This window comes from Gallus gallus, chromosome W, assembly GCF_016699485.2.
Source record: "Gallus gallus isolate bGalGal1 chromosome W, bGalGal1.mat.broiler.GRCg7b, whole genome shotgun sequence".
In the NCBI taxonomy this organism is placed as follows: Eukaryota; Metazoa; Chordata; class Aves; order Galliformes; family Phasianidae; genus Gallus; species Gallus gallus.
This window is the reverse complement of record NC_052571.1, coordinates 7,612,726-7,639,869: the sequence shown is the minus strand read 5'-3', so window position 1 is coordinate 7,639,869 and position 27,144 is coordinate 7,612,726. Positions and strand designations below refer to the sequence as shown.

At 43.8% G+C, this 27,144-nt stretch overlaps 1 protein-coding gene across 1 annotated transcript; it reads right to left on the bottom strand.

The window, feature by feature from the left end:
• Positions 1–12,351: 12,351 nt before the first annotated feature.
• On the bottom strand, positions 12,352–15,435 carry LOC121108212. Its single transcript, XM_040655255.1, has one exon. The coding sequence runs from the start codon at positions 15,317–15,319 to the stop codon at positions 14,264–14,266; it is 1,056 nt and encodes a 351-aa protein (XP_040511189.1). The 5' UTR covers positions 15,320–15,435; the 3' UTR covers positions 12,352–14,263.
• Positions 15,436–27,144: the final 11,709 nt, after the last annotated feature.

The following is a 27,144-nucleotide window of genomic DNA, read 5'->3' as shown; positions in this document are numbered from 1 at the left end:
ACCACATCCTTCAGTCTAAATTGGAGAGGTGTGGATTTGAAGGATGGACTGTTTGGTGGATTAAGAATTGGTTGGCTAGTCTCAGCCAAAGGGTTGTGATTAATGGGTCTGTGTCAGGGTGGAGGCCAGTCACAAGCGGTGTCCCTCAGGGGTCGGTCTTGGGACTGGTGCTCTTCAACATCTTCATCAATGACATAGACAATGGCATCGAGTGCACCCTCAGCAAGTTTGCAGATGACACCAAGCTGAGAAGTGCATTGGAAGGAAGGGAAGGCATCCAGAGGGACCTGGACAGGCTGGAGAAGTGGGCCCAGGAAAACCGAATGAGGTTCAATAAGGGTGCGGCACTTGGGTCGGGGCAATCCCAGGTATTTATACAAACTGGGAGTATATCTCCTTGAGAGCAGCCCTGCGGAGAAGGACTTGGGGGTCCTGGTAGACGAAAAGCTGGACATGAGTCAGCAGTGTGCGCTTGCAGCCCTCAAGGCCAACTGTGTTCTGGGCTGCATTAAAAAAGGGATGACCTTTGTGGTCCTTTTCAACCCAGGCCATTCTATGATTCTATGATATGATTGTATGATTCCTTTACTACTTTAATAAATTTTTTCTCTCCTTATCTCAATAATTGATTTTTTTTCCTTTATTTTTGCCAATCTTTTCCCCCTTTTCTTTCCCCATGGGAAAAAGGCACTCTGTCATGTGGTTTAACCCGTTCAAACTGTGACAGCAAGTCATCCCCTAACCTGTACCAATGCATATGGTTATTTCTCCCCAGGTGCAGGGCCATACACTTGCTTTTGTTGAAGCTCATCAGATTCTTCTCCATACAACTCAGTCTGTCCAGGTCTTGTTGAATTGCAGCACAGCCATCTGGTGTGTCAGTGTCATAGTTTTATGATTTTTGGTTATTGGTATTCCACATCATAACATCATGTAGTGCACTGGGAGTTAAAGAGTTAATTCTCCAGTTCCATGCACCTGTCCGGAAGAAAAGAAGAACTACATACCCCAGGGGGCTTTGTGGTCAGAGAGGAGATAAAACCCCTGGAAAGGTCACCTGATTTCCCTTTCTTCCTTCGGCTCTCCTCCCTGTTGCTCGTCCTAACCACACGCATTGCCTCAGCACTACTGTAAGGCCTACAGCTTTCAGATACTCTCTCAGTATATTTGATTTATTTGCTTCAATTCTAATCATATTGTATTATAGTGTGTTATTTTGCATTCCGATACTGTATTTAGTAAATTAGTTTGTTTCTCCTCAGATCGTTGCCGCTGTTTTTAATTATTTTGGGGTCCCCTGTTTCCCTTCCTGGAGGTGCGGATTTTGTGAAATCCCTCTGCCCCACTAGTCACGGAACCAGGCCGAACCAGCCTGTAAACCACTGACAGTCAGTTATTTGAGCTTTGTATCTCCAGCAAACTTGCTGAGGGTAGTTTCTATCCCTTCATCCAGGCCACTGATGAAGATGTTGAACAAGACCTTGCCCAGTACCCAGCCCTGGGGAACACTGCTTGCTACAGGCCTCCAATCAGACTCTGCACTGCTGCTCAACTCTCTGAGCTCTGCCAGTCAGCCAGTTTTCAATCCACCTCACTGTTCACCCATCTATCCCATACTTTCTAAGCTTCGTTACAAGTATTTTGTGGTAGACAGTCTGCCATGTCCAGTGAGTTGCACTGTGAAAGAACAGAGGAAGACAATAGCCACCTTTTTAATAGCTGCATATTCTACTAGCTATGTCCAGATCATCAGGGTATGCAGTCATCCATCTCTTGAGAATTACAAGACCTGAACCGGAGGCAGATGTAGTCATTTGCATGTCTGGACATTCCGTGTTGTACCTTGCTAGGCTGTATTATAATCAAAGAGGAAACTGAGGACTTTGCAAAGAATGAAAAGAGAAGGCTGAAGGGAGACCTCATTGTGGCCCTTCAGTATTTAAAGTGAGTTTGTAAACATGAAGGAAATCAACTTTTTACATGGGTAGATAGTGATAAGACAAGGGGGAATGGTTTTAAACTAAAGGAAGGAAGATTTAGATTAGATGTCAGAGGGAAGTTTTTTACTGAGAGAGTGGTGATGTACTATAACAGGGGCATGGGGGCTGGAACTTGATCCTTGGGATCCCTTCCAACCCAAGCCATTCTATGATTCTATGATGCATGGTGGATGATCAATGGCTACAAGCTAAATGTGGTTGGTTTTCCTACTGAAACACAGAGGAAAAGGATCCTCTCAACAGCCTTTCTGCACCCCAATTGCCATTAATCAGCCTGCAGAGGAGTACCTCCAGTGCCATTGGCTTTGCGGAAGCCAAGGGAGGCTACTTACTGAGTTAGGTCCCTGAAATAAGGCTCTCTGAATATCAAGTAAGCAATGATATATTAAACAGGGAGAGTTATCAGGTTAACTGTGAAACTTCAAAGTTAATCGTTGCCCAGCTTGAACCTGGCAAAATTGAAATTGCCCTTTGGACTTGAATACACTGAGCTTGACCTGCATGTGCTCACTCTGGGCTATGAAAAATTTATCTGTAATGTGTACTTACACAGCAAAGTAACAGCCTTAAACTAGTGCAAGTAACAGTGCCAAAGCAAAGGCACAGTAATACTTGCAAACAGCAAAGATACAAACTTAACATTTGTACTGTGGTTTCCAGCAGTATAGTACTGTCTGGACTTGCCATATTAAGATATCATTGTTCTGCTAATTTGGAATAATTACTTGCTCCATTTTGTCACTTTTTCTGGCTATGTATTGCAGCAATGAGTAGACATGTATACATGCCTATGTCATAAAATATGTTTTAAATACTACCTGAGAACAGCCATAACTTTCCACAAGGCCATGAATCTTTACAGAATCACAGAATGGCCCAGGTTGGAAGGGACCTCAAGGATCATGAATCATCAGGTGGACCACCCGATGGATAAGGAATTGGTTGAAAGGCCGCAGACAGAGTGATGATTAATGGTTCTATGTCTAGGTGGAGGCTGGTAATGAGCAGCATCCCCCAGGGGTCTGTCTTGGGACCAGTACTCTTTAACATCTTTGTCAGTGGCTGTGGTGCGGTTGACACAATGGAAGGAAGGGATGCCATTCAGAGGGACCTCAACAGACTTGAAAGGTGGGCCCAGGTGAACCTAATGAGGTTCAACATAGTAAAGTGCAAGGTTTTGCACTTGGGCCAGAGGAATCCCAGGCATATATAGAGACTGGGAGGAGCATTCCTTGAGAATAGCCCTGCAGAGAAGGACCTGGGGGTCCTGATGAATGAAAAACTTAACATGAGCCAGCAGTGTGCTCTTGCAGCTCGGAAAGCAAATGGTATCCTGGGCTCCATCAGAAGAGGGGTGGCCAGCAGGGACAGGGAAGTGATTGTCCCTCTCTACTCTGCCCTGGTAAGGTCCCATCTGGAGTTCTGTGTCCAGGTCTGGAGCCCCCAGTACAAGAAAGACAGGGAGCTGTTGGAGAGGGTCCAAAGGAGGGCCACGAAGATGATCAGAGGGCTGGAGCACCTCCCGTAAGAAGACAGGCTGAGGGAGCTGGGCTTGTTCAGCCTGGAGAAGAGAAGGCTGCAGTGTGACCTAATTGCAGCCTTTCAGTACTTAAAGGGAGCCTATAAACAGGAGGGGAGTCAACTCTCTGAAAGGATAGACAACAGCAGGACAAGGGGAAATGGTTTTAAGTTCAAGGAGGGAAGATTTAGGTTGGATGTCGGGGAACTTCTTTACTATGAGAGTGGTAAGGTGCTGGAACAGGTTGCCCAGAGAGGTTGTGGGTGCCCCGTCCCTGGAGGTGTTCAAGGCCAGGTTGCATGGGCCCCTGGGCAGCCTGGTCTAGTATTAAATGGGGAGGTTGGTGGCCCTGCCTGTGGCAGGGAGGTTGGAGATTCATGATCCTTGAGGTCCCTTCCAACCCGGGCCACTGTGTTATTCTGTGAATCTGTATGGATGTCCAAATTTTTGCCTTTCCTGGGTCACATCGAGTAAAGAGGAATTGTCTTGGGACATAGGTCACTCTGAAAGTAATGCCTCCTATTTATTTTCATGGAAACTACAACAGATACAAAGTGCACAATAACACTATTTGATAGAGCACATTCTCAGCTACAAAACACTATTTTTCATCATAGTCACCACTATTAGGAATGTATTTTCACCATCAGTGAACAAGAGCCTGCATGTCGCACTCCTCAAAAGCTGCACCAGTGGAGGTGATCCACTGTTGCTGTCACCAGAGCTGAAACGCACCACCCACCACCTCACTGTGCTCACATCCACTGTCTGGTTTCCACAAATGTTCAGCAAGTGTAAGTGAATGCCAGTGGGTGCCATTTTTTTCTGCAGAGGAATTCAATGACACACCTTTGCTTCATACACACTTCCACATCTGATGCCATTGTGTCAGACTGCCCCTCTGCTGTCATCTCTCATACAGTAACAAATGTAATGGAATATTGGTGGGAAGGTTCAACCTCTACTGCCATACCACCACAATCTGCCTCTGATGTCATGGGCATAGAAGGCATTACTTTTGGAGCAGCTCTCATAAAATATATAATATAGTTCATGTATATAAGTAACAAAACATATGCTAATCTTTAGTATTTTTATTCCAACAAAAAAAAAGACAACAAAACCATAAAAGCAGTGGCATATTTGATCTTGTTTTTGTGAAGCTAATGCATCAGCTGGGCCACTGTCCCAGCATCGAAGTAACCAGGTGACAATAGGCTCATTGGGGTGGCGTGTGAAGTCCTTTCTCAGACCACGAATTTCGTTCATTTTCAAAGATCTATCCACAATGGTTATGATGTCTTGCTCACCTCCTGCTCTTTCAGGACTTCCTGCCCTCCTTGGTGTTTGTGCATGCAGTCTTATTGAGGGCATGGGTACTCCAGTTCCTTGGAGCCACTCCACTGGACCTCTTTCCTCCTCTTCTCTTACATCGCCTGCTTCTTCTACTTCACCCTCCTCCTCTTCTCTTACATTGACTGCTTCCACTACTACACCCTCCTCCTCTTTCTTCTGTTCTAACTGAGTGGAAATTCGTTTCGTTTTCCGTCCTCTTACAGGGCAACTGACATCGATTCTGGTGCCTCCTGCGGTTGATCAGGTTGGTCAGTCCCGATGCTCTTACTCTCCAGCTTGTCTCGGAGTCTATCTCGCTGAATTATGAGAGTGCTTAGTTCAGATTTGAGCTTGGCTTGATGAGACTGAATTTTGGTTATCTCACTTTGGAGACTGAATTGTGCGTGCTGGAGGGCATCTTGCTCAGTTCGGAGTACATCCTGTTCGGACTTGAGGGTGTTCCTCTCGAACTGGAGTGTGTCTCGCTCAGCCCGGAAATTATCCTTCTCGGCTTGGAAACCCTTTCGCTCGGCCCAGAGACTCTCCTTCTCGGCTTGGACAATCCTTCTCTCAATTTCTAGAATTCTTTCCCTCTCTGGGATAGTATTAAATAAGGCCCGATACGCATTAGCCAGGCCCCAAATCATTTGTGCCTCCTCAGATCTGCCTAGGCCGCAACATCTCTGTCTCAAATATCTGTTCAGGCTCTCAGGATCTTTTAGGTGTTCAGGAGTAAAGTTCCATGACACCGAACATGTTCATCTCTCTAAAGTCTCTCCCAAGTCTCTCCATACACCCTGCCACTCAGTATTCTCTGGTTTTGGAGGGGACTTCTTCAGAATACGATAATTCCAGATACTGAGTGAAATAATTACAATGGCAAACAGTGCATTCAGGGAGATTGACAACGTGGTCAGGTGAGCATTCAAACAATCCATAAAGGATTCGCAAGAGAGACTGGGAACCTGCTTCAGAATCACAAGTTCTGTGAAATTAGTAGCTCTCCCTACAAACTGGTTTAAAACAGAGAGCAGAATCATTTTTTTTCCTTCCTCTTTACTAAAGCAAGATAGCAGTGCTCAAAGTTTACAAAATATCTCAGAATATTGGCAGTCCGCCTGGACTTTCAAGGTCAAGTTTTCAGTGAGCACCTATGAAAGAGATAAACTTTCCCAATGAAGCTCTCCGAGAGCAGAGAGAGATTTGTTCTAAAAAGCTAAAAAGCAGCTGTTTGCCCGCATTCTCCACCAAAAATGTCAACCGTTTAAGGGCTGGTCCGGCCTGGTTCCGCGACTAGTGGGGCGGAGGGATTTCACAAAATCCGCACCTCCAGGAAGGGAAACAGGGGACCCCAAAATAATTAAAAACAGCGGCAATGATCTCCTCAACGATCTGAGGAGAAACAAACTAATTTACTAAATATAGTATCGGAATGTAAGATTACACACTATAATACAATATAAATCAACAATAATTGAGAGAAAGATTGTCCGAGAGCCAAAGGCCTTACGCTAATACTGAAGCCTTGCCTGCAGTCGGGCGCAGCTCTAGCGAGCCGATCCAACAGGGAACACGGCGAGACGAGAAGAGGGGAGGGAGTCAGATGACCTGCGCCCTTATATCTGTTCCCTTGAGCAGGAATGATAACAGTACTCGAAAAGGCTCTTGGGGAACGAAGTTCTTCTCTTCCAGACAGGTACCTGGAACTAAAGCATTTGCTCTTTAACTCCCAGTACACTGCATGATGTTGTGATGTGGAATACTGATAACCAAAAATCATAAAACCATGACATGGTCTGGTTCAACTGAAGTAGCTGCAATTCTGAGTGAGGTCTCAAGGTGTTTGTCAGAGATTTTTGATGAAATTTTACTCTTCTTATGCTTCATCCTTGAAAACAGTTGTTCACAAATGTACACACTACAAAAAAGTGATGACATGAATAAGGTGTGATTGAGAAGCAAGGGATATTTGTCTCTGATAAGATAGTTCTGTCCTGATTATATCAGTATTCCATATCATGATATCACGCGACAGGCATGATGAAAGCCTTGCTGAAAGCAATGAGTGGCGGAACATTCGAACACTGGGATAAACATCTAGCAGAGGCTACTTGGTTAGTCAATACTTGAGGGTCTGCCAGTCGAGATGGCCCTGCTCAATCCAGCCTTGTACGTACTGTAGAAGGGGATAAGGTAAGAACATACTGGGGAAAACAGTGTGGGTTGTCCCAGCCTCGGGCAAGGGCAAGCTTACTTGTGGGGTTGCTTTTGCTCAAGGACCTGGATTTACTTGGTGGATAATGCAAGAAAATGGTCATATTCAATGTATACCGCAGGGTAACGATGCTAGGAGAAAACAGTCAGTAGTTATATATATATATGCATACGTTAATGTTAATTATCGCTGCTATGATTTATATGTGTGTATATATTGTACTGTACAGTTTAAGCATGATGTCATGATATGGAATAAGGAGCGAATATTGTCCTGGTTATATCAGTATTCCATATCACGACATAATGTGACAGGCTGTTGGGTGCAGAGGCACAGTGCTCTGCGGAGCTATACTTCCTGGTCTCGTGTTCTCCAGCAGTCTCATGTGAGTTCTGACTCTCCAAGAGGAAGATACACTGAGATGTACTACATTTCCCAAGAGCCTCCACATGATCTCCGATGGCTTCTGGGTTCTGGCAGTGCAGAGAGAAGCAGAGTCATAGCATTCCTCTATCTATCATTTGAATTATTAATTGTAACTCTCTTTCTTATTATTATTTTACATTCTTCTACCATTTGTAGTAAATTTGTTCTCTCTCCTTATCTTAATTGGGTCTGGTAAAGAGACATGATCAAATTTATCTTTGCGTTGAATATCTCTATACATTCAATTTGAAAATTCACAAGTAATTTATGTCAACAGAAAATAGAAATGCAAATATAATAAAAAATGGATTATTTTTTCAGCAGTCTTGAAGCCTATTCTTAAATTTCTTAATCAGAATGGAAAGCACAGCTGCATATTTTTTGCTGTTCATAGACCTGTGTTTAGTCAATGTATCAAAATGCATAAACTTACTTGCCATAACTTGAGTGAGCACTGTATGGTGCCCTCTCTGTGCCCTCATTTCAGCACAGATAGGGTTAATAGCACATTGCTGTTTGGTTCTTGTGAGCAATTGGTGTGTTCCTGGGGTCAGGCCTCATTGTGGGGAAGAGCCACTGCCACAGTGGCATGGGGCAGGAGGCAGCTGCAGGATGGGCAGCACCAGGCTGCATGTGGCCCATAGGTCGTGGGTTGGACTCAGCACACTGTGGAGTGTGCTGTGTCCTCTGTAGTCCACAGGATGCCTCTCACTGTTACAAATATCTACAAACCAATTGTTCTGAAGAACTATGTCTGGAGAATAGAAAAGGTGAAATTTCAGATGCTGAAATAGTGAAAGGAAGATGCTCAAAGCCCCATCCAGCCTGGATTTGAATGCGTCTGGGGAGGGGGCAGTTAGATTAAACTTTTGAAAATAGGAGATAGGCTTGAGTTTATATAAAGACCAAGTAGTTAGTCTCATGTTGAAATGAAGACTTGAACTATGCAGTTTGTAGTAATTTCAACACTCACTTTCACAGCTTATTCAGGGATTCAGAGATTGAGAAGTATAATCTGTAAGCAAATAATATATTTTTATACTTGCAGAATACATTCTATATGAACTGAAACTTGCAACTCACCTGCTGTTCCTAGAATATTCTTCAAAACTTGTTTTTCTTCTGAGGAAGCTTATTATGACTGGAAAAAAACAACCACGCTACATGCATAAAGCTTAGTTTTTATCCCCAGTGCAGAGTGGGATATTTCCTCCTGACCATTGATGTTTTTTCAACTTACTTTCAAACAGTATCCTCTGCAGCTATCTTTAAACTGTGTGGTAGGTATGGCACTGTAAAGAGGTGGCTTTGTATCTATGCTGCCAAAAGCACAGACTCTGTGTCATGAGTGTCCAACCTTTTGGCTTGCCTGGGCTGCACTGAGTGAAGAGGAATCGTCTTGGGCTGCATATATGTAGACCACTCCAAAAGTAATGTCTCCTATTTATTTCCATGGAAACTACAACAGATATAATGAGCACAGTAACACTATATGATAGAGCAAATTCTCAGCTACAAAACACTATTTTTCAACGCAGTCATCACCATTAGCTCTGCATATTTGTCAGTGATGAACAGGAGCCTGCATGCCATGCAGGTAAAAACCCACATCAGCGGGGGTGACCTACTGCCACTGCAGCTGAAACACACCACCCACTGCCTCACTGTGTTCACATCCACTGTTTGGCCTCCATAAATGTTCACAAGTGGTGATGAATGTCAGTGGGTGCCACTTTTCCTGTATGGAGGAAATCAATGACACACCTTTGCTTCATACGCATTTCCATGTCAGACAACATTCTGTCAGAATGTCCCTCTCCTGCCATCTGTCACACAACAACAAAATGTAATGGGATATTGGTGGGAAGGTTCAACCTTTACTGTCATACCACCAACATCCACCACTGATGTTGTGGGCCAACATCATAAAATAAAATGCATTACTTTTGGAGCAGCCCCAATAAAATATATAATATAGTTAATACATATAAGTAATAAAACATTTTAATCTTGAATATTATTTTTTATTAAAACTTGACAAGGAGATCAACAAAACCATCTCCCCCTTGTTCTTGTGGGGGACTTCAACTTCCCAGGCATCTACTGGATTTATAATGCAGCAGATAGGGAACAGTCCCGGAGGTTCCTAGAGTGTGTGGGAGATAACTTCCTGACACAGCTGGTGAAGGAAACAACAAGGGGAAGCAAAATCTTGGACCTGCTGTTTGTTAACAGAGAAGGTCTTGTGGGGAATATAAAGGTTGGAAGCCATCTGGGGCATAGTGATCACGAGATACTAGATTTCTTGATCCTTGTTGAATCACAGAAGGGAGTCAGAAGAACTGCCACCTTGGACTTCCGGAGGGCAGACTTTAGCCTCTTTAGGACCATGGTTGAAAGGGTCCCTTGGGAGGTAGTTTTGGAGGGCATGGGAGCCCAGGAAGGCTGGGAATACTTTAAGGAAGGTATTTTAAAGGTGCAGGAGCTGACCATACCCAAGTCAGGGGGTTGAAACTCGATGATCATTATGGTCCTTTTCAACCCAGGCCATTCTATGATTCTATGATATGATTCTATGAAGACGAGCCGATGGGCAAGGAAGCCAGACTGGCTGAACAGAGACCTTTGGCTGGAACTCAAGAACAAAAGGAAAGTTTATGGTCTTTGGAAGAATGAGCAAGCTACTTATGATGATTACAAGTACCCAGTGAAGCTGTGCAGGGAGAAAATTAGAAAAGCCAAAGCCCAGTTAGAACTGAACTTGGCCACTAAGGTAAAGGACAACAGTAAATATTTCTATAAATACATCAACAGCAAGAGGAGGGCTAGGGAGAATCTCCATCCCTTGTTGGACGCCGAGGGCAACATGGCGACCAAGGATCAGGATTAGGCTGAGGTACTTAATGCCTTCTTTGCCTCAGTCTTTAATAGTAAGACTTGTTACTCCCTGGGCACACAGCCCCTTGCACTGGTGGATAGGGATGAGGAACAGAATAGGCCCTGCATAATCCACGATGAGATGGTTTTGGACCTGATCCGAAAGCTGGACACTCACAAGTCCAAGGAGCCAGATGGATTGCACCCTAGAGTGCTGAGGGAGATGGCGGACGTGGTTGCCAAGCCACTCTCCATCATCCTTCGGCAGTCCTGGCTAACCAAGATGTCCCAGCAGACTGAAGACTGGCAAATGCGATGCCCATCTTCAAAAAGGGCCGGAAGGATGATCCTGGTAGCTACAGACATATCAGTCTCACCTTGGTGCCAGGGAAGGTTGTGGAACGGATAATCTCGGGAGCCATCATGGACCAATTAAAGGTCAACCAGGGGATCAGGCCCAGTCAGCATGGGTTTACGAATGGTAGATCCTGTCTGACAAACCTGATTTTGTACTATGACAAGGTGACCTGCTTAGTGGATGAAGGTAAGGCTGTTGATGTGGTCTACCTGGACTTCAGTAAAGCCTTTGACACTGTCCCCCACAACATTCTCATGGAGAAGCTGGCTGCCCATGGTTCGGATGGGCATATGCTCTGCTGGGTGAAACACTGGCTGGATGGCCAGGCCCAAAGAGCTGTGGTCAATGGAGTTAAATCCAGTTGGTGGCTGGTCACAAGTGGCGTCACCCAGGGCTTGGTACTGGGGCCGCTTCTGTTCAATATCTTCATTGATGATCTTGATGAGGGGATTGAGTGCACCCTCAGTAAGTTTGCAGATGACACCAAGCTGGGAGGGAGTGTTGATCTGCCAGAGGGGAGAAGGGCACTACAGAGGGACCTGGATAGACTGGATCGATGGGCCAAGGTTAACGGTATGAGTTTCAATAGGGCCAAGTGTCGGGTCCTGCATTTTGGTCACAACAACCCCAGGCAACCCTACAGGCTTGGGGAGGAGAGGCTGGAAAGCTGCCTGACGGAAAGGGACCTTGGTGTACTGATGGACAGTCAGCTGAATATGAGCCAGCAGTGTGCCCAGGTGGCCAAGAAGGCCAATGGCATCCTGGCTTGTATCAGGAATGGTGTGGTGAGCAGGACTAGGAAAGTAATCCTGTCCCTGTACTCGGCACTGGTGAGGCCTCACCTCGAGTACTGTGTTCAGTTTTGGGCACCTCAGTACAGAAAGGACATTGAGGTGCTGGAGCAGGTCCAAAGAAGGGCAACAAGGCTGGTGAAGGGCTTGGAGAATATGTCCTACGAGGAGTGACCGAAGGAACTGGGGCTGTTTAGTCTGAGGAAAAGGAGGCTGAGGGGAGACCTTATTGCTCTCTTCCAATATCTGAAAGGTGCTTACAGTGAGAGCACGGCTGGTCTCTTCTCACTGGTGACAACACGAGGGGAAATGGCCTTAGGTTGTGCCAGGGTAAGTTTAGGTTGAATATCAGGAAAACCTTCTTTACAGAAAGGGTTGTTAAGCACTGGAATCGGATCACCAGGGAGGTGGTTGAGTCACCATCCCTGGATGTGCTCAGGGACATGATTTAGCAGAAGGTTGTTAGAGTTAGGTTAGTATGGTTAGGTTGCAATTGGACTTGATGATCTTTAAGGTCTTTTCCAACCTGAGCAATTCTATGATTCTATGGGATTAGTGGGATATTTTACCTTGTTTCTGTGAAGCTAATGCATCAGTCTTATTCAATGGCAGTGGTTCCAATTAGTGATCTCTCAAGGTATTCGTCAAACATTTTTTGATGAAATTTTATTTTTCCTATAGTTCATCCTTGAAAACAGTTTATCATGGTTCAGCTGTGACAAGGAGGCAAAGGGACCCATGGACCCACACCCTGTGAAAGGGGAGGGAAAGGAAAAAGGTATGGAGACAGGCCTGGACAAAGAAAAACAGCAGCAATGAGCTATGGAAAAAAAACTTAATTTATTAAATATAGTAGTGGAATGTGAGATAATACAATATAATACAATATGCTTGGAACTGAAGCTAATAAGTCAAATAAAATGCAAAAGAGAGTTTCCGAAAACTAAGTTTTTACTCTAATGCTGTAGGCATAACAGCCAGAGAGCAAAGATAGAAGTCTCGTGACTCCCAGTCTGTTATATCTTTCCCTCTGAATGGAAAATGGAAACAGAAAAATGAAGTCTTCTGAGAGTTGTAGTTCATTCTTCTCTCCTGAGACCAGGTATACCTGGAACAATCGACAATCTGTTATCAAATTCCTTTCTCAAAACAGAAAGCATAGCTGCATATTTTTTTTCTGTTCACAGGACTGTATTTAGTCAGTGTATCAAATGCATAAACTTAGTTGCCATAACTTGAGTTAGCACTGCATGGCACCCTCCCCATCCCCTGCTTTCAGCCCAGATAGGGTTAATAGCACACTGATATACTGTTGCTGCTGATGTAAGGAGAAACATGTATTGTAATGCTGTGAAATATGCCTTCTGGTGGGGAAAACATGCACTCATTTCCAGTGTCACCAAATTAAGCTACAGTATTCTCATGGATCTCTTGTTTGAGTCATTTCACATACATGAACTTGGGAATGTTAAATAATCATTCTTATCAACTCTCCATAAGCAGTAAGTCAGAGCCCTGTTTTAACTTCAGGTAAATGAACAAACACCGTAGGGTGATTCGTGAAACTAAGTGATATACACAGCAAGATTCAGTTTGTTTCACAATTCTTAAATGCTAGTGGAAGACAGTGTTGCCTTTCGCAGGCAACCGTGATGTTCGTTGCTTAGGGGAGCCTGCGGCTTGGCCATATACCGAGGTGACACCAATATGATGAGCGGTAAAATGACCTCTATTCACTACTAAACACAGCTTATATCACATTTTTACCTACAAAACCGTGCTGTCATGTCCCACTCTGATTGGTTCATACCAGACAACACCGTGCCCTATTTGGCCATCTCCACATTCTTTTCTCATTCTTCTTCTTCTCCTGTTTTCTCTGCATCAAGGTCAGCACGATAGCACTGTCTCTCTATGCTTAGGGAGAGGCCTGTCCCGTACATCCCGTGCCCCCGCAAGACGCTTACTACAACATCTCCCCCTCCCTAAGCTAAATACTACTTACACACACGCCTAACCCGTACATCGCGAAGCAGCGCAAAACGCCTAATCCTAAATATATTTCAGCACACTATTCCTACTACTTTCTACAAATCTTAAGCAAACATCAGAGCAACAGGGAATCCTTTCCCGTGCTCAGCCAAGCCTTGCCCCGTTACAGCATGAACACAACAACCTAAACCCTTCTACAACTTTTCACGCAGTCTATGATACTCAATCTGATAGTCAAAAGTCTTTTCCATAATTCGCTGAAGGCAGTTCTACAAGCATCCTACAAAGCGTGGAAGATAGATTAGAATACACACAAAGATTGCAAACCCTATTGCGAAAACCTTAAGCAATTGCTTTAATCATGAACCCGTTCCCCCAAACAGTCTGTTCAGCCAGTTTCCAAAGGGTTCACTTTCTTCTTTAATCTTCTGCAGATGTTCTTGCGTCCATTGTAGTTGTTTGCAACACGCTGTAATCGCCAGGAACACCATAAACATCGGCAACATTGGAAGTGTCAGCGTTGCAGGTGTAGTGCTCCTCTTGATGAATGGTTCTCGATCCCATCGTCTGTCCCTCAGTTGTTCTGGAGTTGGCTTCGGTTTGCCAATGAAGAATTTCTGTAGAAAACTCGCACCTAGACTCAGTTTTTGCAGATAGGTTACTTATATCTGGTATTACTTTTCGCGATGGTACCCACAGAATTTCCCAGATTCATGATGTTTAACTGCCACATACCCGATGACTGATACCCTATAGCAAGCCCTTCCTGTGATCAGGAGGCCCTGACTGACCTCCCCCACAGGGGCACTGTGCTCCAACATGGCCATACTGGCCGTATCGGAAACACAGCCCTTGCTGCTGCAGCGATCTTTGCTGTCGCAGGCCAACAGCTACGACAATAGCTGTGGCTAGCCCTTCATTAGTTAAATGAGCCACCTTGAGCTTATCTAAGACATACTGAATAACTTCTCCCTGGGTATTAAGCATACTTGGGCCGGCTCGCAGCAATGCCTTAACATTGTCATGCGATTTCTGCTGCAGGCAGTCAATGATCACTAGCCTTTGGGCCAGTTTCAGGAGATCAGACCCCTCTGCAGCAGCTAAAAGCCTGTCTGCAAAGCTTTGAAAGGATTCATTTGGGCCCTGGGTAATATCTGTGCATGGAGCAGGTGGTTCGGCCTTATGCACAAGTTTATTAAACGCTTCCACCATTGCATCTGTGGCTGCTATTAGCTCCCCTGGCCTTAGTCTCGCTAGCTGGCCCTGGGGCGAAGCCACTCCCACGGCCTTCCCTGAAAGCCGCTGTATGCCGGTCCCATGCAGGGAGCGGCGCGGGCCGACCCCTGTCGCCCCGGCACGGCCCCCCAACTCGGCCATCCAGTCCGTCTCCCATAACGTATAGTGAACCAGCCTGAGCACCATACGCATTAAGTTTGTGATGTCACGGGGGAAGAGAGGCCCCAGTGCAGCCAAAGTTTGTAGTGCATTTAATGTCAGAGGCGATTTCAAGCCTCTTTTATCCATAAATTCCACCAGGCGCGTAACACCCCCGGGGTCAGGCGGCACCCATTCGGGACCACGATCACTCACAATCACCCGGAATGCCTCTGGAACTATACCCTTCCCCAAAGCCTCCGATCTAATCCCATTCCAGTCCGTCATTTGATCCCTCCCCCTGCACTCAAAGCCAGTCCCTTCTTTCTCCTCTACACTATCACTCACACTACCGCCCCTGGGAGTGACCAGAGACGGTAGGCTATGCCCCCTGTCCGCATTGGACGGACCTTTCGTCTGGTCCCTCCCCATGTGGGCACTAAGTTGATCCTGCCCATGTAGATCACAGCTTCCTCCGCCCCCTTGAGTCAGGTAACACTGACGTAATTCTGATAAAGGATACAACGTTTCGCCTGAGGGTTTCGGATACGGGAGAGGGGGACGAGACAACGAACTTTCACTCTCTTGTTGTTTGTCTTCTTTTGAACTGAGTGCGGTCGGCTCAGCCAGCGCCATCTCGCCAACAGTCATTGGCGGCTCCGTCTCCTCTCGGCCCCTGCAAGAAACTTTTCCCGAGTCCCCATCGGACCCGACCGGGTCCCGTGTCTCGCCTCCTCCGCTGAGACCCAAAAGGTATCGAGCCTCTGCCAATACCTTTCCCTCAACTCTGGCCGATTTCAACGCCCCCAGTATCAGACCCCAAGTTTTTAACTCCGCTGTTTTCTGAGTGACCATTGCTCGTTGGGATAAGGCAGCGGTAATCGAATCCCAATTATTTTGGTCATATATCTCGTGGGGCGATGTTAATAGCCCCTCCCTCTCAAGCAACGAGAGGACCGCTGCATTCTCCTTCTGAGAAGGAGCATGCTTCCCGTGATAAATCTTACAGGCGTGAACGATCGCCTTTATGACGGTTTCCATGTCGCCTCCGATCCTCCTCCCAGTTGAGACCAGGATCCCAGGCTCTTCTCCGGCGTGATTCCGGAGGCTATATTTGTCGCTCGTCCGCGACCTCCGCCGACAGAGGGGTGACTGCAGATTCCCTCTGTCCCCGGGCTTGTCCCCGGGCTTCCATCGCCCAGCAAGTGCTAACGCCCCGCGGTGGGCTCCTGCCCCGTCAAGCAGACAGCCGACTCATTCCCCTAAGCATCACGTCGGGGGTCACCACTTGTTGCCTTTCGCAGGCAACTGTGATGTTCGTTGCTTAGGGGAGCCTGCGGCTTGGCCATATACCGAGGTGACACCAATATGATGAGCGGTAAAATGACCTCTATTCACTACTAAACACAGCTTATATCACATTTTTACCTACAAAACCGTGCTGTCATGTCCCACTCTGATTGGTTCATACCAGACAACACCGTGCCCTATTTGGCCATCTCCACATTCTTTTCTCATTCTTCTTCTTCTCCTGTTTTCTCTGCATCAAGGTCAGCACGATAGCACTGTCTCTCTATGCTTAGGGAGAGGCCTGTCCCGTACATCCCGTGCCCCCGCCAGACGCTTACTACAACAGACAGTTCCCTTTTAATTTAGAATTGGTGAGTAACTCAGACACAAGTAAAATGTGTGTGCACAAGCTACCCTAGTTGTGTCTTGTGATAAACATTAAGTAAGGAAAAAAATGGGATGGGATTGTGTTAATGCGATCTTGAGAATACAACCTATCTTGAGAATTGCACTGAAACATCCAAGTGGGGTAAGGTATCTCTGATAACTGTGTTTAATTTCTTCCTGAACAAGCAATGAGAAAATAGCATCAATCTATGAGCTGATAAGACTACTGAGGATTAGCAGCACTGTAAGATCATATGATCTAAGGATATCTTCAGATTGGAAGGGATATCAGGATCAGAGAATCATTTGAATTGGAAGGGACCTTTAAAGACCATCTGGTCCAACTCCTCTGCAATGAACAGGGACATCTACAGCTTGATCGGAGTGCTCAGAGCCCCATCCAGCCTGACCTAGAATGCCTCCAAGGATGGAAAATCTGACACCTCTCTGGGCATCCTGTTCCAGTGCTTCACTACCTTCATTGTTAAAAAAAAAACACAAAACAAACAACTAACAACAATGAAAATACAACTTTTTCCTCATATCCAGTTTAAATCTTCCCTCTTTTAGTCTCTAAACATTTCCCCTTGTCCTATCACAACAGACTCTGCTAAAGAGTCTGTTCCCTTCTTTCTTGCCTGGAAGGCCAACTTTATCCTGGGCTCCATCAACAGAGGGGTGGCAGCAGGATGAGGAGGGGATTGTCTCCCCATACTCTTATAAGGTCCCATCTGGAGTACTGTGTCCAGGCCTGGGGCCCCAGCACAAGAAAGATGCAGAGCTGTTGGAACAGGTCCAGAGGAGGGCCATGAAAATGATCAGAGGGCTTGAGCATCTCTCTCTGTGATATACACTAGATGGTTTCATCTTGATCTGGCAGTGGTGAGAGTAAGATACCTTAACACAGACTGAAATTGTGTTTGTGCTCTATTGAAGGTCTATTGATACTAAGGTCCCTTCCAACCTAAACCATTCTATGATTCGGGATGAGTGCACCTAGTTAGGGATGTCTAACAGAATATTATTAAAGAAGTTTGAAAGCAAGGGGATGAAGAGGAAAATCTCCATATTACCAAACATCCTCCTATAGAAGAGAAAAGAAAATGGAAACGGCTGTCAGTTTTGACTCCAGAGTTGCTCAGAAGACTGAGGTCTTTCAGTGTACTTTATGATACCATTGCACAATGATTCAGGATTTCACTGAATCCCTGGCTTGAGGTTTTTGGGTGCTTTTGGCCCTACCCAGGTCTGCCAATAGCAATTAGTAGCCAAGGACAAGCAAACAGCCTGGTAGATGACCAGCTGGGCTGACTGGTCATTGCACTCCTGCTCCTCAGTATACAGACAGATTGGCTCAAACAAAGCTATTTAAACAGATTCCTGGGATGTGCATACATATATGTTGTGGGTCTTGGAGGCCCCAGAAAAAGGCATTTTTTTTGTTAGTAGTTGGCCAACTGGCAAGTCAGATAACAATTTTGGCAGATAAATTTCATAGAATCGTAGAATTGCTCAGGTTGGAAAAGACCTTAAAGATCATCAAGTCCAATTGCAACCTAGCCATACTACCCTAACTAACAACCCTCCGCTAAATCATATCCCTGAGCACCACATCCTAATGGTTTTTAAACACATGCAGGGATGGTGACTCAACCACCTCTCTGGTGATCCGATTCCAGTGCTTAACAACCCTTTCTGTAAAGAAGGTTTTCCTGATATCCAACCTAAACTTACCCTGGCACAACCTAAGGCCATTTCCCCTCGTCCTGTTACCTGTCACTAGTGAGAAGAGACCAATCCCACTCTCACTGCAATCACCTTTCAGATATTGGAAGAGAGCAATAAGGTCTCCCCTCAGCCTCCTTTTCCCCAGACTAAACAGCCCCAGTTCCTTCAGTCACTCCTCAAATTTGAAGTATACATGACAGTCAAATGAGTCCGATTTCTGTTAAATGTTACTCATGCTGTTACTAGATGTTCAGTTTTAAAATATTCCGGATTTCCTGGAGTAATTTTCATTTGTGCTTGCAGTAGGCATAGAAAGACCTCTGACTCTCTGAAAACTGTGCATCCCCCATAAGTACGGCTTGATGTAGACTGCTGTTTACACTAGCAGTTCTCCTAGAAATGCCTTTGCACCTGAGCCTGGAATTTTCTAGTTCATGTTCTTCTGGTGCAGTAGAACTGTCTGCATAGAGACAAAAATCTAGGTTTCTGAGGAATGCTTTGATTTGTATAGTGTTATACTACAGGCAAGTAGCACAATCTGTCTCTCTCTGTCCTGGATTATCATTTAATTATCTTCAAGCTGCTGTCCCCAGCTGGTAGCACACTAGGGATGGTACCGTTTTTACAAATAGAAGACAAAGGAGCAGAAGTGAGATATCTCCCACCTCACTATCAAATAGCAAGGGCTATTGAAAAAAAGTTATGATTTTGACTGCATACTTTTTTTTTTTTTAAACCCAGAGGTGATTCTGAGATGACAAGATGTTACCACAATTTCTATTTACATTATAATTTAATAATCAGTGAACCATCTGCATGCTTGACTAGGAAGCATTGCTGCTCAGAGGTTGGCAATTGTCTTTAAAAAATATTTTTCACAGAAATAAAGCATTAGAATATAGTAAGTGACTGGGATGGTAAAAGACAGACTCGTTAGTGACCAGAACAAGTAGCCTTCAGTTCTCTGCTTTGGATGCACTGTAGGGGAAAGAAATGGCTAGATTAATACAAAATATTAAACTCCAGCTACTTCAAAGTGGTTTTCCTTTTTTTCTTTTTGTAAAGAAACCTTTAAACCTAAAGGTACATTCTGTAGTAGCATACACAAGTAATTAGATGCTTCTCCACTGTAGGTTTGTCCATTTCGCATAACTAATATTTGTCAGGTATTGATCAAGTGCCCATCTCGGTTATTCTTTAACTTTAGGCCAAGGTTCAAAGTTTTTGCTTATAGTTTAAAAACTGATTTCAAAGGGAGGTCACCCTCTGTCTACTCCAGAAGTGACAGAGGTCCATGGGATAAAAATCCAGCAACCTGGAAGACAGCTCAGTAGCCCATTCAGAGACATGCACCCTTAAGCGGTTGTCATCAAAACACCATACAGGTTATAAGAGCTCCTCAGCAAAACCTAAATCTAAATCCAACTTCTTCCTCAGCTTCACAAGCCAGACTGCATTTTAATAGATAGTGCTTTGATGCCTGCATAGAGGTCTGACACTCTACAGATGTCCTCTAACCCATTAGCAAGGTTTGCAGTCAAGGAAGACTCACAAACAGAGATGAGCACCTCATTTCAGCTACTGAGACTCCAGGTAACTGTTCTTGAAACAGAAACACTGACGTTCTTATACCAATGCACATGCTACACACAATAGCTTAAACACTAAACAGATCCTTAGCAAAGCCTAGACTTTTAACATTGCTGGGACATGAATGCCTAAGCCTTGCTGATCAACACTGTCTTTAGAGTTACATCTCAGCTTCTGGGAGCTCCATGCCACACTGCTCTGTTAATGGACTGCAAACACACAGATTGCCAGAGCTTATCTCAAGAAAATTTCATTATTCTGCCCTCAATAGACTTATCCAGAAAGCATTCCTCCAATAGAGGAGGAATAGGCTGGGTGCTGCCATTTGGGTAGTTCCTATCTCACCTACCCAAACAATGCAAGACCAATTCTGATTCTATTAACCACTCACTTCCCCCCCCCTCAGAAATTGTAAGTCAATTTCCAGGCATAGAAATTAGGCGAAGCAAGTTTCCTGGTCATTTACTGCCTCAAATCCAGCTCATTTTCTACTATCCAAACATATCCATTCTATAAACAATTCTGATGCATGCCAAAGAAACAATGCCTCCTACAATTCTAATTGTGGAGTATTAGCACCAATCAAAGATAAGAAGCCTAGAACAAATCTTTCCTGCTTTGTCAATTGCAAGCTTCCTTGACCTGAGTCAGTCCAGAAGAGCAGTCTCAAGAAATCTAGTGCTGTTATTATTCAGTAAATTTAACACCCAGTGCAGTAGGTAAACATTTCCAATTTAACAGAGACTGTTATGAAGACCTAATGATCACTTTGAATACAAGGATTAAGGATTCTAGAAAGGTCCCTGAGCCACCCTCACACCTGCTCTTACCGAAGACATAATCATTCTCCCCTTGTCTCAACAACAGTATAACTCCTAAACCCAGTTTCTACAGCCAGTGGATTAATAGGCTTCAAGCTGAAAATCAGTTTTTGCTTTCTGAAAGAATATCCTTCCCACAGCATTCACCAGTTACAAACATAACAAACTTGTCTTTTTGAAAGAACTCTTCAGCTCTCTTCACAGGACTAGCTTTAGTCCTCTCTTTTCCCAGTAAACATATCTTAGCACAGAATGAGAAGTCATGAGGCCTAACTTACATTAATCTTAACAATCACAAACATCCGTACCCAGAATTTCTATACCCTCCCCTACAGACACAGGAATGCAGTTCAGAATGCACAGAAAATGCATAGAAAAGGAATGCAGTTACCTAAAGAGACAGACTAGCAAAAGAAACAAGGGATTGTTTTTCTGTGGTCTTGAGATCAGGTTTTTGTGACAAATACTTCAGTTCAGTAGAGCTACACCATCAAGGACTAGAATAACCACGTGAAATTCAACTTGATGCTGCATAGGACAGTAAACAAGTTCATAGAAAAAAAGAACACTAGTACTCAATAAGATTAAATATGATATTTATGTAAAGTTTGTATTTAGCAAGTTGTCTGCGATATCATAAGAAACAATTAAGACTTTTTGATTTCATCACTACTTTGTCTTAAAAACATTTATGTTATAGCCACATTATTTTTGCTAATTAGAACAGGCAGAGGAGCATAAATAAGAGAAAGAAAAGCAACTACTAATTTGTATTGAAGTATTCTTAACCTGGCTACCCCTTGGCTCAATGCATTCCTGGTGCATAAACTAACTCCAGGGAGTTCCTTTTCCCATTCAGCTATAGCATGGTCAAGCTGACAGCAAAAGAATCAGTTAAGTTTTCAACTGAAAAATAAAAGAAATGTTATCCTCATAGTTTTTTAACCCTTTATAAGTCTACAGTTTTTCTTTATTAGAAGAAAAAATAACTAAAATGTATACCAAATTATCTTAAAAATGCATTAGCAGAAAGGTTTTCCCTAAAACACAGCATATTGAAGAAAAGCACATTGCAACTACTCACACCCAGAATCAACTTCCCCACTCACTGAAAAATTAGAGTAACTAGTTACAGCTGCTTACAGCAAGCAAAAGTTGTAGGGTACCCCTGCCAGCCTACTTCTGTTCTCTGTAGTAGCATTCTTATTGCCTGCTATGGCACCTTCCACTCCTGAGGGTGGTCAAGACCTTTCCTTTCAGGAAAGAGCATTCTAGCTTCAAAGGAAGAGACCAGCAAGGTACAACCACACCACATTTTTACCTCACTGACTACCAACAACAGTCACCTATCCTCTAGGTAAGCACAAATGGGCAAAACTAACCACAGCAAGATAGTACCTCAGAAAACACACAGGAGGGGAGAGGGGAAGAAAAAAAAACCAAACACCTCCCTAGAAACCACAAACACTGTATGCTCTCTCGCTCTCTCTCTCTCTCCAGCTATATATTCTAGCCCTATCCCTTCCAGAAGGTTCTATCCCAACCGACTTCATCCAGCAGCCAATTTCTTTGTGAGGTAGAGGGGATGAGATGAAGCAGGTAGTTGGGTTGGGACCCACCTAGGTGCATAGCTACTTGTGTTCAGGTGATTATATGGCTAATTTAACATATTTCAGGTGACTAAAGTCTCTTCAAAATTTGAGAAGATAAACATTTTATTATTTGTAAGTATAAAGGATTAGTAAAATTGTTCATTCTTATTTGCACCAAAGATTTTTGTTATGCTTTTTATGCTCTGTTTGATAAGGAGTTTAAATGGCATTAAAGAAGAGGTGGTGGATAATTATCACATCATAGTTGATTTGCAGGGTAAATCCAATGGGTAAAATTCTGAATTGTTTCTATTCTGGGTGTGGAAAGCATCAGTGACCTTGAATGTGTGTGAGCAAATGTCAGTAAGATGTTAAAGCAAGTTCCTCTGCAGAGTGCAGAAAGTGATGTGTGCTAAGTGTTTTTGTCTTTCTGTGTTTGCTTATTTTTTGGTTGTTTCTTTTTCTGTTTTTACGTATGAGGCGTTGGCCACCAATGAACAAAGGTTTGGCTTGTTGTGAAAAATCCTGAAGGTATTAATATTTCTGGGATTTGAACTCCAAAATGATTTAGAGCTATAGTTTTGTAATGATTATCTCATATTAAGATTAAACTTTCTGTATCCAACACATATAACGCATCACTACCTAATGTGCTGTGGTGATAATTCAAATTATGGACAAAAGAGAGGTGGTGGAACATCTCATGGTGTATTAACTAAATTCTGTGTGTTTAATGACCCTCAGACCAAAATAAACAATTATACAGCAGCACAGTGGACTGATACACATTAACTCAAGTTCAGAAAATATGTAATGTAGGGTCTTTCAGCTGGTGGTATGTAGATAGGGAGGCCTATGGGCCTCCTGGTAGCATCCAGGAAGGGGGAGAGAGGATCTGCTTACATCAAAACTGCTTAAATTTTTTCTACAACTATTTTGCTGGGGAAGCACACAAATTTTATAGACAGTACGTTGTTAGTCAAGCTTCATACCCTTAACCTGAAGATAACCTTTAGCCCAAAGTGTTTCTGTATGACCTGTCAGATGGTGAATTTAATGGAGAATGCCAGAATTATCCAGCACTGATGTAATAAGTTTGTTGATTGGGAAACTCAAATCAATTTCATTTACTGAGCCTGAGAAGTAATCAGGAAAGATCATGGCTTCCAGGTTAAATACCTTTGCTCTACTTTATACTGCTTTAAGTTAGTCTTTCTAGTAGCCAGAATGACCAGAATAGGTAATCTTTAACCCCTACCATTGACTAACAAGGGTCACATAGTTTTTGCTGTTGTGATATAAATTGTCCTAGCACTAAATGTATTTCACTTTTGTGTGTTATAGTGTAGCAATGATGCTAGTAAAATGATCTTCCTTTAATTTTCATGAAGGTTGTTGCCCCTTCAATATTGTTAGAATTTCAGATAGAAAGGTAAATACTGTCTTTGCCTGCTTTCAGTCCAAGATTTCCTGTAGCAGTTATATGGTCATATCTGAAACTGACAAAGATCAGCATAGCTTCACTGAAGTTAATAGATTATAGTAAAGGGAAAATTCAGATATGTTATTCAATGCACATCAATTTTCAACGTAAAATGATTTGGCCTAAAACTTTGACTGTGATTAGTCTGAAAGTTTTAAGCCAAGTAAGCTATGCCCACAGCTGGAAGGTTGTAAAGTGCTTTTACTGATGAATTAGCCAACTCTTAGTATTAAACTGACTTAGAGTATTGATTTATATGTTCATTAAAGATAGAGCTGGAGTAAAAAGCCATAAAGAATTCTCACGTGTGAATGGCCATTATTGGTTAAGAAACAGTTAGTTTCTGAGGCTGGAATCTAAGGAAAAAGAATCTCTAAATATCTGATCCACAGGACTACAGAATGGAAGTCTCCTTGGACTGGTGCCTCTGTAGTTTACATTTCTACATTTTACAGCGTCACATTTTTCAGGTCAGAATCTTTTGCTCCAACTATTTCACTGAAGGTCCAGTTGTCTGTGTCCCTTAGAATTTGGTGAGTTAGTAGGGTAGCATGAAGAGTTTGGCCATCCTAATGGGCGAGAGAAAGCATTTCCAACTCCTTTCTCCCTACTTACTCTCCATGCACAGCATGATCCTCTGTGTTATTTTTTCTTTTAATGGAAACTTTATACTATTCTGATTTTGAGTGTAGAATAAAAAGAACAAAAATTGATTCAGGGAAGCCTCTTTTAGGCCATGTAAAGGAACCCTTATTTAAACATCTTCAGTTTGAGCTAAAATATGTGTTTTTAAAAATCTACTCTAAGTAGACAAAGTAAATGTGCATTTTAAGCCCTTTCAAATAGGCTTTCAAAATGAGCTTTGTTGAAATCATAATGAATTTATGCTCAAAATTAGCCATCTGCAAAGAAGGGTTATTCTGCCAAAGAGATTATGCCACTCACAAACACTTGTAGGCCTGTATCATTTTTTTAACTAAATGAAACAGTTCTCCCAATATACCAGTGAGATCTTTGTGTTGTGCATAGAATATTTAACCCCTTATTTGCCAAAATGTTTTTCTTCTTAATTTAAGAATTTAATACTTAAGGTACTGCAGAACCAAACTTCAGCTTATTACTGTTTGTTAAATCTTCCCAGCAAGAAAAACTTCCCAGAATGGAAAGCCTTGTTTTCATGAGGGCTACTCCAAAATAATGCCTCCTATATTACTGTGCTGGCCCACAACGTGGGCAGTGGTGACAGCAATGTGAAAGACAAGCCCTGTTCCGGATATCCATGTGCAGCTGTCATACCACGAAGTGTGTCTTGATCAGCTCATCTGCATGAATCAGCTAATGGTGGTGACTATGGTGAAAAATAGTGTTTTGTACCTGAGAATTTGCTCTATGAAATAGTGTTATTGTGTTCTTTGTATCTGTTGTAGTTTCCATGGAAATAAATAGGAGGCATTACTTTCAGAGTAACCTATGTCCCTCTGTGGTAAATTATCATTCCTTCAGTTTTGGGGTTCTTTCAATCTTTCTACTTGTAAAAAAAATTCCTCAGAGTTCTATTTAATGTTTTATATCCTCAATATTTTATATAATAAAAATGACAGGAAAGAACACTTATGTGGACCAAATTTCAGTGTTGACATTAGTTAACAGGAGCTGTGCACATAAAGCAGTCAGAGAATCACAGAATTCTGTAGGTCAGAAAAGACCTTTGGAGGTCACAGGGCCCACTACTCTGCATTGAGCAATGCTACCTTCAAAGTCAGACTGAACTTCAAAGTTAACTAGTTTTGATTTGAGTCAAAGAATCATAGAATGGCCTGAGTTGAAAAGGACCATAATGATCATTGAGTTTCAACCCCCCTGCTATGTGCAGGGTTGCCAACCACTAGATGAGGTTGCCCAGAGCCACATCCAGCCTGGCCTTGAATGCCTCCAGGGATGGGGCATCCACAACCGCCTTGGGCAACCTGTTCCAGTCTGTCAACACCTTCTGTGTGAAAAACTTCTTCCTAACATCCAACCTAAACCTCCGCTGCCCCAGTTTAAAACCATTCCCCCTTGTCCTATAGCTATCCACCCTCATAAACAGCTGCTTCCCTTCCTGTTTATATGTTCCCCTCAAGTACTGGAAGGCCACAATGAGGTCTCCCTGGAGCTTTCTCCTGTCCAAGCAAAACAAGCCCAGTTCCCTCAACATTTCCTCACAGGAGAGGTGCTCCAGCCCTCTGATCATTTTAGTGGCCCTCCTCTAGACCCGCTCCAAGAGCGCCACGTCCTTCCTTTACTGGGGGCCCCAGGGCTGGACACAGTACTCCAGATGGGGCCTCACAAGAGCTGAGTAGAGTGGAACAATCACCTCCCTGTCCCTGCTGGCCACCCCTTTTTTAAGAACACAGTAGGCCTTCCGGGCTGCAAGCGCACGACTGGCTCATGTCCAGTTTCTTATCTACCAGGACCCCCAAGTCCTTCTCCGCAGGGCTGCTCTCAAGGAGATTATCCCCCAGTTTGTATAAATACCTGGGATTGCCCTGACCCAAGTGAAGCACCTTGCACTTGGCCTTATTGAACCTCATTCGGTTTTCCTGGGCCCACTTCTCCAGTCTGTCCAGGTCCCTCTGGATGGCTTCCCTTCCTTCCAACGTATCAACTGCAGCGCTCAGCTTGGTGTCGTCCGCAAACTTGCTGAGGGTGCACTCGATGCCATCATCATCATTCCTAATCCACTGAACAGTCCATCCTTCAAATCCACACCTTTCCAATTTAGACAGAAGGATGTGGTGAGGGACCATGTCAAAGGCCTTGCTAAAGTCCAGGTAGATGACATCTGCTGCTCTTCCCCTGTCCACCAAAGCCATAACTCCTTCATAGAAGGCCACCAGATTGGACAGGCAAGATAGGCCCTTGGTGAAGCCATGCTGGCTGTCTCGGATCACCTCTTTGTCTCGTATGTGCCTTAACATAGCTTCTAGGAGGATCTGCTCCATGATCTTCCCAGGTACAGAGGTGAAGCTCACCGACCTCTAGTTCCCCAGGTCCTCCTTTCTCCCTTTCTTAAAAATGGGAGTAATGTTCCCCTTTTTCCAGTCACCAGGAACTTCACCAGACAGCCATGATTTTTCAAATATGATGGAGAGCAGCTTGGCAACCACATCAGTCAGCTCTTTCAGAACCCTAGGGTGGATATCATCCAGCCCCACGGACTTATACACATTCAATTTCATAAGGAGGACTCGGACTTGTTCCACCGTTACAGTGGGACAGAAACCACTCCCCACACCCTCAACTAGAGGCTCGTGGTCCTGGCAGACATGGGAAGCCTGACCACCCGTGAAGACTGAGGCAAAGCACTCATTGAGTACTTCAGCT